Raw genomic sequence first — 13,109 nt, 5'->3', positions numbered from 1 at the left:
ATAGTTTGTAAGAATAATCTGGGCTGTAACCGAGTGAAACATCCTTCAGCACTGTAGCATGCAACATTATGGTTGCTACATTTTATTTACTCCATAACAAACACAAATTCACCAGACACTACCACCTGCGAAAAGCAGATTATTTCTCAGATAGGTAACCCAACATCAGTACTGTTCGATAAATAGTTAAAAAATTTTACACGCACATCTAAGTAGGTACATGCATGTTTGCGATTCCTTAATTGCGATTTTTAGGGAATCGCTATTGAGGAATTGCAAAATGCCATGTTGATAGGAATCGCAATACCTTTTACGATTCCTTAATATTCCTTACTTGTGAATCGCAAATTGCGATTCGCAAATAAGGAATACCTTCCTATTCATTGCTATGGGCCAACAGGCCCATAGGAATGAATAGGAATTGCTCCCCCAATTTGCGAGACACCAAGAGGCACTCGCAAATTGCGGGCGCAATTTCAAGGGTGCAAGGGTTCCAAATGGACACCCAGCTGAACCCCTGAAATGTGCATGTGTGCACATGTGGCGCACATACATGCCCTAGGGGCATGAATGTGTGCCGCATGGCACCTAAAAAAAGCAAAAAAGTGCTTTTTTAAGGGAAATCGCTAATTACCACCAACTAGAAGTTTTTGGTAATTAGCGATTCCTTAAGGCTAAAGTGCACTTTCTTTTGTGCTACTTACATTGCATTTAAGGAATCGCAATTTGCAATTCCTTAAATGCAAGAGCAAAATAAGGAATCGCAATTTTGCGATTCCTTATTTCGCTAGTAGGTTTCAACTTATCTACAAAGCTCGCTGCCAAATGGCGATCGCAAACGCTGAAATTCTGCGATTTTCAGCGTTAGCGCTCGCTATTCGGCCACCTACAGCTGGCCCTTAATTTGTGTGGTTGCATAAAAAACATCAAATTGAGCGGATCCTTGAATTACGATTAATACCAATGATTAATAATAATGGACGCAACATCACCATCCTCGCTAACTTCTTTTGCGCAGCCTGATGTTGGTAATGTAGTCAAGAATTAAAAAATGTATAAATTTCTTTGCAATCTGATTGAATTTGTTTTTACCCACAACAGATTTATTTTTGATAAAAAAATAATAATAATTCTAAAGGCAAATCTTTTCAAAGCAATTAGGCCGCAGTTATGAGCTTTTCAAATCTCATTAAGGGATGGAACAGCAGGCATGGCAAATAAAAGATTATGACTTTAGAGTGTATGCTGAAATCTGGTTAAGTGTGTTAATAATGTTTTATGAATTAGAAGGAAGTAAAGAGATATATTCTGTGGACTATCTGAATGCCAACCTTTATGATTTTAGACTAAACATTTATTTATATGAATCAAAAAGGGATTGCACTTCTAGAAAAAGTTTTAATTGTTATACTGATGAAGGTAATACTGTTAAATTGATACATCAGAAGGAACAATTTGCAAATTCAATTCTGAATTGCACATTGCATCCGTCTTCCTCTTAAAAAAAACAGCATCCCTTATGGTCAATATTTACTTGCATGAAGAAATTACATAACTGGAAATAAATATATTCTTTAAAAAAACTAGCATGTCCAATCGGTTCATTTTACAATTTTTATGCCCAGGTCCAGAACAAGAAAAAAGTTACCAAGAGTAATACAAGAATTTACTTTCCGGAGAAACTAAGAACCAGCCTAATCTGCTTTAGAAGGACATACACTCCAACATTATTTTAAATTGTAGTTCTAACCACTGTCATATTCATTTTACATAAACATTGTCACATGCTTATACAAAGTCAGATTTTGGTTAACCAAAATCACAACAAAAACTATTAGCAGGCTTCCATACATAATCAATGAACTTGCACGGCGTAATTTTGTTTCACCTAAACAGATGGGTAGGTCCTAGTCAATTCCATTCCCCGAGGAATTAATTCCTCAAGGAATTTAACAGTAAAATATATATAATAATTCTACACAGAAATGTGATAATGCTGAGTTGAATAGATGACAGATGTCATTCAATAAGATAATTTTAAATGTGCCTGTCAACTTGTCTTGCAGTGCACATATAAGAAATTATATGTTGGGAACAAATTATGGTAGCTAAAATGAAGCAAATTGACCTATCATTATATTATACTGATTACAGCAATTAATAAAGATAACAAACTTTGTGTATTTTTGGATTACCTAAAATTTGAATTGCGCCCAGAAAGGGATATTTTGAGTAGAACTGTTCGTTTGAAGAAGAAAAGTAAAAAATAAATAGTATATCGTGCCTGATAAAAGATTAATTTGCCTCTTGTCAATTCAGAATATTGTACTAGTGTTTATAAAGAGATGACCTAGGACTATAAAAACGAATGATGCATGATCATTTAAAAAATTCGACTTATAAGCTATAGTTCTCCTAATGTATTTATTACATTAACATATTGTATACGAGGTCGAAGCAGTGCTTAATTAGAGCAGGTGGGGACCGCCATAACTCATTTTTGGGGACTGGCACTTCTTTTCCCTTACTAGGTATTGTTGAGTGCAGGAGAATGAAAAACACATATTGGAAAAACAGAGGAAGGGAAAGATGGCAAAAGCATCTCAAAGGGAGAAGGCAGGAACTTGCAAACGTGAGAAAAGGGAGGATGCAGTGTCTGGTAATGGATTAGAGACTACCAGCCCAGGTTTTTGGTGCACCGATGATTAATTGCATCGGCCGGGCTTCTGAGCCAAGCTTCGGGTACCGCCACTCTTTCTTTCACAAATTAAGCACTGGGTCTAGGTGTACCTATCAAACACAGGGATTTCCTCCTAACAATGGTATGTAATTGTATTTCAATACAAACGCATTTTTTAAATTACAAAATTCGCAACTTCAAGAAATGAATACCCTGAAATATAAAACGATTCAGAAAAGGGGGTGGTGATGAACAGAGTGTCTGAATTGAGCAGACCACTCTTACCCAGTCCAAAGATCAGGGCTTGATCCATCACCGTTATTTATCTCACTGCCCCATCCCAGCTCAGAACCTGGCTATATGCAAATCAGTCTGTCCCTGGCCCAGTGCATCATGGGAACAGGGCAGACTAAACTACCAAGCCAATTCTTCACCAGAAAGGAGACAAGCTACCGGGGACCGGTTTCTGGCATTTCAGCCGTCTTCGGCCCGGCTTGCTTGAATCCTGATGGAGCAGTGAGAAAGGGACTCATGTCTGAGTATACCCTGCCACACCTATAGTGGCCAAAAACGATTCAGAAAAGGGGGTGGTGATGAACAGAGTGTCTGAATTGAGCAGACCACTCTTACCCAGTCCAAAGATCAGGGCTTGATCCATCACCGTTATTTATCTCACTGCCCCATCCCAGCTCAGAACCTGGCTATATGCAAATCAGTCTGTCCCTGGCCCAGTGCATCATGGGAACAGGGCAGACTAAACTACCAAGCCAATTCTTCACCAGAAAGGAGACAAGCTACCGGGGACCGGTTTCTGGCATTTCAGCCGTCTTCGGCCCGGCTTGCTTGAATCCTGATGGAGCAGTGAGAAAGGGACTCATGTCTTAGTATACCCTGCCACACCTATAGTGGCCAAAAACGATTCAGAGAAGGGGGTGGTGATGAACAGAGTGTCTGAATTGAGCAGACCACTCTTACCCAGTCCAAAGATCAGGGCTTGATCCATCACCGTTATTTATCTCACTGCCCCATCCCAGCTCAGAACCTGGCTATATGCAAATCAGTCTGTCCCTGGCCCAGTGCATCATGGGAACAGGGCAGACTAAACTATCAAGCCAATTCTTAACCAGAAAGGAGACAAGCTACCGGGGACCGGTTTCTGGCATTTCAGCCGTCTTCGGCCCGGCTTGCTTGAATCCTGATGGAGCAGTGAGAAAGGGACTCATGTCTGAGTATACCCTGCCACACCTATAGTGGCCAAAAACGATTCAGAAAAGAGGGTGGTGATGAACAGAGTGTCTGAATTGAGCAGACCACTCTTACCCAGTCCAACGATCAGGGCTTGATCCATCACCGTTATTTATCTCACTGCCCCATCCCAGCTCAGAACCTGGCTATATGCAAATCAGTCTGTCCCTGGCCCAGTGCATCATGGGAACAGGGCAGACTAAACTACCAAGCCAATTCTTCACCAGAAAGGAGACAAGCTACCGGGGACCGGTTTCTGGCATTTCAGCCGTCTTCGGCCCGGCTTGCTTGAATCCTGATGGAGCAGTGAGAAAGGGACTCATGTCTGAGTATACCCTGCCACACCTATAGTGGCCAAAAACGATTCAGAAAAGGGGGTGGTGATGAACAGAGTGTCTGAATTGAGCAGACCACTCTTACCCAGTCCAAAGATCAGGGCTTGATCCATCACCGTTATTTATCTCACTGCCCCATCCCAGCTCAGAACCTGGCTATATGCAAATCAGTCTGTCCCTGGCCCAGTGCATCATGGGAACAGGGCAGACTAAACTACCAAGCCAATTCTTCACCAGAAAGGAGACAAGCTACCGGGGACCGGTTTCTGGCATTTCAGCCGTCTTCGGCCCGGCTTGCTTGAATCCTGATGGAGCAGTGAGAAAGGGACTCATGTCTGAGTATACCCTGCCACACCTATAGTGGCCAAAAACGATTCAGAAAAGGGGGTGGTGATGAACAGAGTGTCTGAATTGAGCAGACCACTCTTACCCAGTCCAAAGATCAGGGCTTGATCCATCACCGTTATTTATCTCACTGCCCCATCCCAGCTCAGAACCTGGCTATATGCAAATCAGTCTGTCCCTGGCCCAGTGCATCATGGGAACAGGGCAGACTAAACTATCAAGCCAATTCTTCACCAGAAAGGAGACAAGCTACCGGGGACCGGTTTCTGGCATTTCAGCCGTCTTCGGCCCGGCTTGCTTGAATCCTGATGGAGCAGTGAGAAAGGGACTCATGTCTGAGTATACCTTGCCACACCTATAGTGGACAAAAACGATTCAGAAAAGGGGGTGGTGATGAACAGAGTGTCTGAATTGAGCAGACCACTCTTACCCAGTCCAAAGATCAGGGCTTGATCCATCACCGTTATTTATCTCACTGCCCCATCCCAGCTAAGAACCTGGCTATATGCAAATCAGTCTGTCCCTGGCCCAGTGCATCATGGGAACAGGGCAGACTAAACTACCAAGCCAATTCTTCACCAGAAAGGAGACAAGCTACCGGGGACCGGTTTCTGGCATTTCAGCCGTCTTCGGCCCGGCTTTCTTGAATCCTGATGGAGCAGATGTGAGACCCTTGCTCATTGCACCATCAGGATTCAAGCAAACCGGGCCGAAGACGGCTGTAATGCCAGAAACCAGTCCCCGGGAGCTTGTTTCCTTCCCAGTGTAAGAATTGGCTTTTGTAGTTTGGTTTGCCCTGTTCCCATCATGCACTGGGACAGGAACAGACTAATTTGCATACAGCCAGGTTCTGAAACTGGGATGGTGCAGTGAGCTAAAAAACGGTGTTGGATCTAGCCCTGATCTCTTGACTGGGTGCAAGCTTTCTGCTTAATTCAGAGACTCTGTCCCTCACCACCCCTTGTTGTAAATATTTTTGTCCACCCTAAGCGTGGAAGGGTATTCTCAGATGTGAGACCCTTGCTCATTGCACCATCAGGATTCAAGCAAACCGGGCCGAAGACGGCTGTAATGCCAGAAACCGGTCCCCGGGAGCTTGTTTCCTTCCAAGTGTAAGAATTGGCTTTTGTAGTTTGGTTTGCCCTGTTCCCATCATGCACTGGGACAGGAACAGACTAATTTGCATACAGCCAGGTTCTGAAACTGGGATGGTGCAGTGAGCTAAAAAACGGTGTTGGATCTAGCCCTGATCTCTTGACTGGGTGAGAGCTTTCTGCTTAATTCAGAGACTCTGTCCCTCACCACCCCTTGTTGTAAATATTTTTGTCCACCCTAAGCGTGGAAGGGTATTCTCAGATGTGAGACCCTTGCTCAATGCACCATCAGGATTCAAGCAAACGGGCCGAAGACGGCTGTAATGCCAGAAACCGGTCCCCGGGAGCTTGTTTCCTTCCCAGTGTAAGAATTGGCTTTTGTAGTTTGGTTTGCCCTGTTCCCATCATGCACTGGGACAGGAACAGACTAATTTGCATACAGCCAGGTTCTGAAACTGGGATGGTGCAGTGAGCTAAAAAACGGTGTTGCATCTAGCCCTGATCTCTTGACTGGGTGAGAGCTTTCTGCTTAATTCAGAGACTCTGTCCCTCACCACCCCTTGTTGTGAATATTTTTGTCCACCCTAAGCGTGGAAGGGTATTCTCAGATGTGAGACCCTTGCTCATTGCACCATCAGGATTCAAGCAAACCGGGCCGAAGGCGGCTGTAATGCCAGAAACCGGTCCCCGGGAGCTTGTTTCCTTCCCAGTGTAAGAATTGGCTTTTGTAGTTTGGTTTGCCCTGTTCCCATCATGCACTGGGACAGGAACAGACTAATTTGCATGCAGCCAGGTTCTGAAACTGGGATGGTGCAGTGAGCTAAAAAACGGTGTTGGATCTAGCCCTGATCTCTTGACTGGGTGAGAGCTTTCTGCTTAATTCAGAGACTCTGTCCCTCACCACCCCTTGTTGTAAATATTTTTGTCCACCCTAAGCGTGGAAGGGTATTCTCAGATGTGAGACCCTTGCTCATTGCACCATCAGGATTCAAGCAAACCGGGCCGAAGACGGCTGTAATGCCAGAAACCGGTCCCCGGGAGCTTGTTTCCTTCCCAGTGTAAGAATTGGCTTTTGTAGTTTGGTTTGCCCTGTTCCCATCATGCACTGGGACAGGAACAGACTAATTTGCATACAGCCAGTTTCTGAAACTGGGATGGTGCAGTGAGCTAAAAAACGGTGTTGGATCTAGCCCTGATCTCTTGACTGGGTGAGAGCTTTCTGCTTAATTCAGAGACTCTGTCCCTCACCACCCCTTGTTGTAAATACTGAAATAAAAAAGGCGCTCAAGATTCCAGAGGGCAAAATATATATATATTTTTTTTTTGTATGTTCTTATATAGCGCTCGACTACCCGGAGGCATCTCAGCGCTTGCCTTGGGAACCTGTCCTGGCTTTTCCCTGTGAGATAGCCCCTAACGGGCATCCCCAAGGTGAAAGCCAGGCATCCCGCCGCGGGGGGCCATTGTGGAGATTAAGCAAGCTTAATGCCCAGAGTTGCAGAGTGTGAACCCATGATTAGGTCAGGCACCGAAGCGAGAATTATCGAGTCCGTGGACATTTGAGCTCAAGACCCTGCCACGTCGGGAATTGAACCCTGGTCCCGGGTCTGACCTCTGCTTCAGGGTCTGCCTGCTCTAACCAGTGAGCCACACTTCTCCACAAATATATTTTAAAAGATGTAATGGAGCATTTTAGCATTTCATATTTAAATGGGTGCATTTTGTCTATCCCCAAAGAAGAGGTTTGTAGAATAGAATAACAACATATAATCCTAAATGACACACAAAAGAGCCATTAGACTATTTATTTCAGATATATCATATTTCGATGTGCTGAACTTGTAAGAGACTTATGAAAGTATTTTTTTATAGCAAACATGGGATTACCATAACTAGTGTGACTACATAGACATTTAAGGCATTGAAAATAATGGTATAAATAAAATGAATTTAAGAGAAAATACTCTGTTGCATTTCAACCTATTTTACTGTACTGATGCAACACTTACATTTGTAATGAAATAATTTGCAAAACATTTCTGTTTTGCACTCACTATATTGGTATTCATCTCTCTTTTTATATAATTTATGAACATGGAACTTAAGAGTAACTGAAAATAATAGTGTGCGAGAAGAACCACAGGTATGATTTATGAAGTGTCAAATCACATTTAAAAAAGACAATACTGAACAAATCTTTTAACATTAGGAAAAGATTCGTGTTTTTCAAGTTGCATTTTACATAGGAAAAGAGGTTGAAATACAAATGTATTAAATCAACGAACCTGGAAATCGGACCTTATTCCTAAAAATACTTCAGCTCGTTTCCACATTGCTCCTTGCTTGCCACTTTGAGACCAAAGTTCAGATGTTGCGTTTGAAGTTTTTAAAAGTACCTATTAAAAATAAATTAGATTTTCAGTAGGTTTCATTTAAACATAACGGTTCAAGTGTTTACAAGTTCAAGTTAGACACATACCCGCTGTGTGTTCAGGGTTCGACTAATATATACTTGAGCACTAAAAGAAAAGTGACCCCCCATTTCAGAATTCCATAACTAAAAAAACAAGCACTTGCAATGCAATAGGTCTCTCATTTGCTAGAGTTTGGAGATCGTCTGTAGAGCTATCTATGGTACACTGTTTTGAACATATGATGAGGATGCAGTCGCCGTACACATGGAGCCTAGGTGGGAACAATTAAAGCGGGCACTGTGCTACAATATAAAGTGCCAAACAACAAAGAAGAGTTTGGACTCCAAACCGTAAGGCTGAGCCCCAATTCAACAATAAACCACAAGACTGCAGTACTGATAATCAATTTGCCTCTTAACACCAGCACATTGAAATAAAACAATGTAACCACAGGACCTCTGTTTCCATATGAGTTAATCAAAGTTTATTTGTCAACATAGTCTTTTCTAGGAATTCATGGATTTAATTGAAAAGCATTAAAAACGTTCTTTTTACCACTCTCACTCTGATTCTTCTTTTTAACATACCTCCACCCAATGTCAGTTCACTTTCATACACAATCTACCCAGCCATTACTAATATACTTTCATAGTCATCCACTCAACACCCATTCCAGCAGCCTTTCACCCAACCCACTTTAGACAAATACAAAACAATACCCAATTCGAAAAAGCAATTAAACTAAAGGCCAAAGAAATGTAAATTCAAGAACATATACAAAAAAAATTGATTTTAACATGTAATGTACAATTGTGCGTACATTACATGTTAAAATAAAAAAAATTCTAACACCCTATCCAATTTGGTCCATTTAAAGACACATCCCCTTTGACTTTCTTGCTCAGTCTGAATATCATGTGTTGCATTTTAGACTTGTTTAGTTCAAGGCCATGGTCTTCACCAAATTGGTCAAACTTTCCCCAAAAGAGCTTACCCCAGCAGTTTTCATAAGGAAATAGCTGACTTGATATTTTGAAGTCAGCAATTTTGGGTGCAATATTCACACAATTTATTAAATAGAGTATACTTTCATTGATAAATATAAAAAATAATCTGGGAGCAAACACACCTTTGCTGTACACCACACCCTATTGGAATGTTCTCTGTGGTGGGCCACATCTGACTCTTGCAAAGCATGGCTGAGATACCCGCCACCCCCTCTCAACACAATCCCCAAAGGAAGGGAAACCGGAAACAGTTCTGAAGTTTTTGGAAGAGGGAGGGAGTGACCCTCCCGGCCGTATTTATTAAAATATGAAACAAAATTAAAACATAAAATCAACAGTTTCATATTAATGTACAATTTCATTACCACATTGCGATGTTTGGCTAACCTTAACAGATTCTCTAATACAGAGGTTCTCCTAGCCGAACTAACATCCTACAAAACATTTACTTGAAATTTTGAAATTGTACATCCTAACGTTTAAGGGCCAACGGCAAGGTCGTAACCGGTGTCAAGATCCCTAAACCAGAAATACCCCCCCCACTTGTGAGGGGCGACAGCACAGAGGCGTACCTCAAGTGCAACTACCAATTTCCCTTGACTTGACGGGGGCCCCAATAAAACTCGACGCCACTTAAAGGTCGTCCGAGGACTCGTGTGAGACTCGCTTCCCGCCCAAGATGGCTTCCCGGGGGGATCGTGGTACTCCGCCATACGTTCGGGGGGACCGAGTGGTCGCCCCTTTCCATTATCAGTGAACAAATTCGAAATCAGCATAAAAAGCTGTAAGGGAATCCTGATTTCCGTGAGGACCTCCTAAAGTTTCACCCTTGGGACAAGGTGAAATGCAGCATGAAGATCATTGAAGTCAACAAAGAGCACTCCCATTCCAAGTCAACAACTTTCCATTTTAAGATCAAAACCCGAAAAATCTGATCCACACTACTTGTTTTTGGAATGAAGCCAGCTTGAAGATGTGATAGGACCTGATTCTTGCCTTGAGCCTTTTATTAAATAGGTGTTATTTCAGCCCCTCTCCATGAGTAAGGGATAGGGGCACCCGCCACAATTTCATTAGTCAGGATATTAATGTAGGGAGCCAAAAGTGGAGGTTCAACATAGAACAAATCTGAAAGCATCCCGTCAATCCTAGGAGATTTCACCACTTTCTGCTTCTTCAATGCATCTAAGAATTCTACGATGGTAAAAGACACTACATCCTCCATTTCTAGAGGTCCGAGTATCAGGATTAGTTGGAGGTATTTTGGAGAGTGGCTCTGCATAGAGGGGTGTGAAGTGCTCCACCCAGTCCGCCTCAGAGAAATGACATTGAGGGTGAGCATGATCTTTGCGGCCATAGTGTGTAACTAGATGCTAGAACAATCTAGTGCCTCCCCTCCCACTTTGTTACTATCAACAGATCCTCTCAAACCTTAACTTCCCACTGGGACTTGTTGGGTTTAATTGCTTGGACAAAATTTTGTCTTGCATTTAAGATATCTGGCCTCATATTAGTTGTTACGGCTTCCATGAGAGCTGTTTAGCTACTCTGCATTTTTTATCAAACCATTCATTTGATCTAGGGGCCATTTTGTCAGGTAGTAAGTTTCTCCCAAAAAAAGGTTTCAGTTTCCCAAATAATGATTTGTGTGTGGGCAGTATCTGAAGGGTAGTGCTATCCTGGTCTATACGATTTATTAGCGTACTATAGAATGCACCATAAATCTCGTTCAACGAAGCCTCAATGCTTGCAATATTTACCCATTTTCCTTGCCCCTATTATTGCTCATGGCAACGGCATTAAGGGATGTTATCCCCGAACAAGATTTATCCTTGAGGTAAGTCCATTTTAAATTAAGGGCAAGAGGAAAGTGATCTCTCTTAGCGATAAATGATCTCCATGTCTACCATCTAATGCCAGATCGTAAGGTTGAGTAATACATAATCAATGTAACTTGAGTAGTCTCCCCTCTTCAAGGTTGGATTGGCAGTAAGATCTGATTGGTACACCCATTACAAGGTCTTAGGCCATGGCTGGCGGTTATATTTGAAATCTAGATTGCAGTTCCACTCATCTTGGGACTCTTTTAGGCTGAAGAAAATGTGGCGTCCCCCCAACACACAACACCTGGCAAAAGAAATCTTGCAGGGGCTCATAGGGTTCAAAGCAGCAGTTAGAATCACCTGCAATAACCTTGTGGTTACCTGTCCCATGGTCTTCTAGAACAGTATAAAGGATTTTCATAGTTTGCGAAAACCTATTAACTAGCAGGTAGGGTGTACCCTGCGTCGGGGACAGTTTAAGAGTAAGAAGGTCAGGGGAATCAATATCAATGACCTTAATCAAGCAATCTCTGGAAGATTTAATACTTATGAGCAGACTACCTGACAGTCTACCTGCTATAGCTGGGAGGGTGTAAGTACCATTAGGATGGGGGGCGGATCGCCACAGCCAGGCCGGCGGTAGCCACCGCGGGCCTGGCGGGGGCGATCCGCCCGCCATCTGTGTAGGAATGACCCCCGCCATATTATAATGGCTGAGGGGTTCACGGCGGATGGAAAGACCGTCTGCCGCTTTTCTGCCCGATCGACATGTAGACCGGGCGGAAAAGGGTTCTATATGGTGGCGGTTTCTTTCAGACACCGCCAGCCAAATTATAATGTGCATTTTGGATTGCATTTCTGTGGCAACATTGCCACCACGGAAAGGCATGCAGAGTCTACTTCCGGGCCCCCTGCGGGCCCCCATGGACTCCGTGGGATGGGGGGTGCACATGGGGGGTACCTATGGTACCCCCCTGCCTTTCAAAGAACAACATGGCAGGCACCGTGCTGTGCCTGTCACGTTGTGCTTTGAAATGCACAACATGTATTTTCAACATTGCGGCGGGCAGTGCAGAATACGGGATGCGCCGCCACTGTGCCGGGTGCATCCTAATTGCCCCCACGGGACCCCCGCCCTTAGGTGGGGTGGTCCCTTTCACCGTGAGGATGGCGGGCGGACAAAGTCCGCCCGCCATCCTAATGGGGGCCTAAATGTGGGGTAGCCTTGCTTGTAGAGCTGATAAACTGAAGATGTTTCATGGAAAATACAAATTTGAAATGCCTCCAAAAATTAACCCCAATCCTTATCTGTTCGCTTGGATTTGATGCCTGCTATGTTCCAACTAACAAGCCCAATACCCAGAGGCCCACTGTTGGGGTTCACGGTTTCAGAAGTAAGCTGCTGGCTTTATTTATTCTGCCAAATCCAGAGCCATCAGGGGAGAGACATATTTCAGGTTTAATACCCTTTCCAATAGCCACCGGAAATGAATAGCAGCATGCAGCAGTCTATTGGGGTTGAGTTTCTATGGGAGGAACAACTGAAAGTCTGATATGGGACACACAGTGTTGGTTTGTTTGGGCCCTGATTTTGCTAATCTGGGAGGTGATGTTAGCCCTGCTCCCTTCCCTCAGGTGAAGAGACCCAACCTTGGTAGGGCCCTCTAAAAAATTATTGCTCTGGAGAACCCTCTCCATCAGTGAGTCAATGAATTCTGTCCAGTGCATCAAAGCGAATTGAAACTTTTTGATTGAATGTTGTACATCTTGTTAGAACAGTATTGGCCATAAGGAAGAAACTTGGTGGAGGGCGGAGGCAAAGTCTGCAGCCTAGGGTAGTCACATCTTAGAAAGAGGCTAGGCTTCTAGAAAGAGCCCAGAGATAAAATGCAATATTCGACTCGCACATCTGCAAATAGCAGACTTCGAACCAAATTAGGATATTTAAAGTTAATAATAATGCAATTCATTGGACAGTCTACCCAGACCAGCCTAATTCAACCACCACTGTGCATTAAAAGAATGCTATATGCCAATGAAAAGTTCTTGTTTTTCACAAGCCAGTTCAGACATTTATTGTCCAGTTCCTCATGCATCTTCCTCCGGCTTTACAAATTTGCTTGATGGTTGCAAGGCATGCCAGTATATGTGTAAGTTCCAAGTACA

At 43.3% G+C, this 13,109-nt stretch overlaps 1 protein-coding gene across 1 annotated transcript in view; it reads right to left on the bottom strand.

Annotated features, from left to right (window-relative positions):
* Window positions 1-13,109, bottom strand: part of LOC147663481 (MAM and LDL-receptor class A domain-containing protein 1-like) — a gene marked incomplete at both ends in the record, with an annotated part of 140,919 nt that overhangs the window by 102,412 nt on the left and 25,398 nt on the right. The window contains one exon of the mRNA XM_086950418.1: window positions 7,985-8,095. Within this exon, the coding sequence (XP_086806544.1) occupies window positions 7,985-8,095 (111 nt within the window). The remainder of the gene's footprint in view (window positions 1-7,984; window positions 8,096-13,109) is intronic.

This window comes from Lissotriton vulgaris, unplaced genomic scaffold (assembly GCF_964263255.1).
Source record: "Lissotriton vulgaris unplaced genomic scaffold, aLisVul1.2 SCAFFOLD_3506, whole genome shotgun sequence".
NCBI lineage: Eukaryota > Metazoa > Chordata > Amphibia > Caudata > Salamandridae > Lissotriton > Lissotriton vulgaris.
This window is presented reverse-complemented; position numbering and strand designations above follow the sequence as displayed.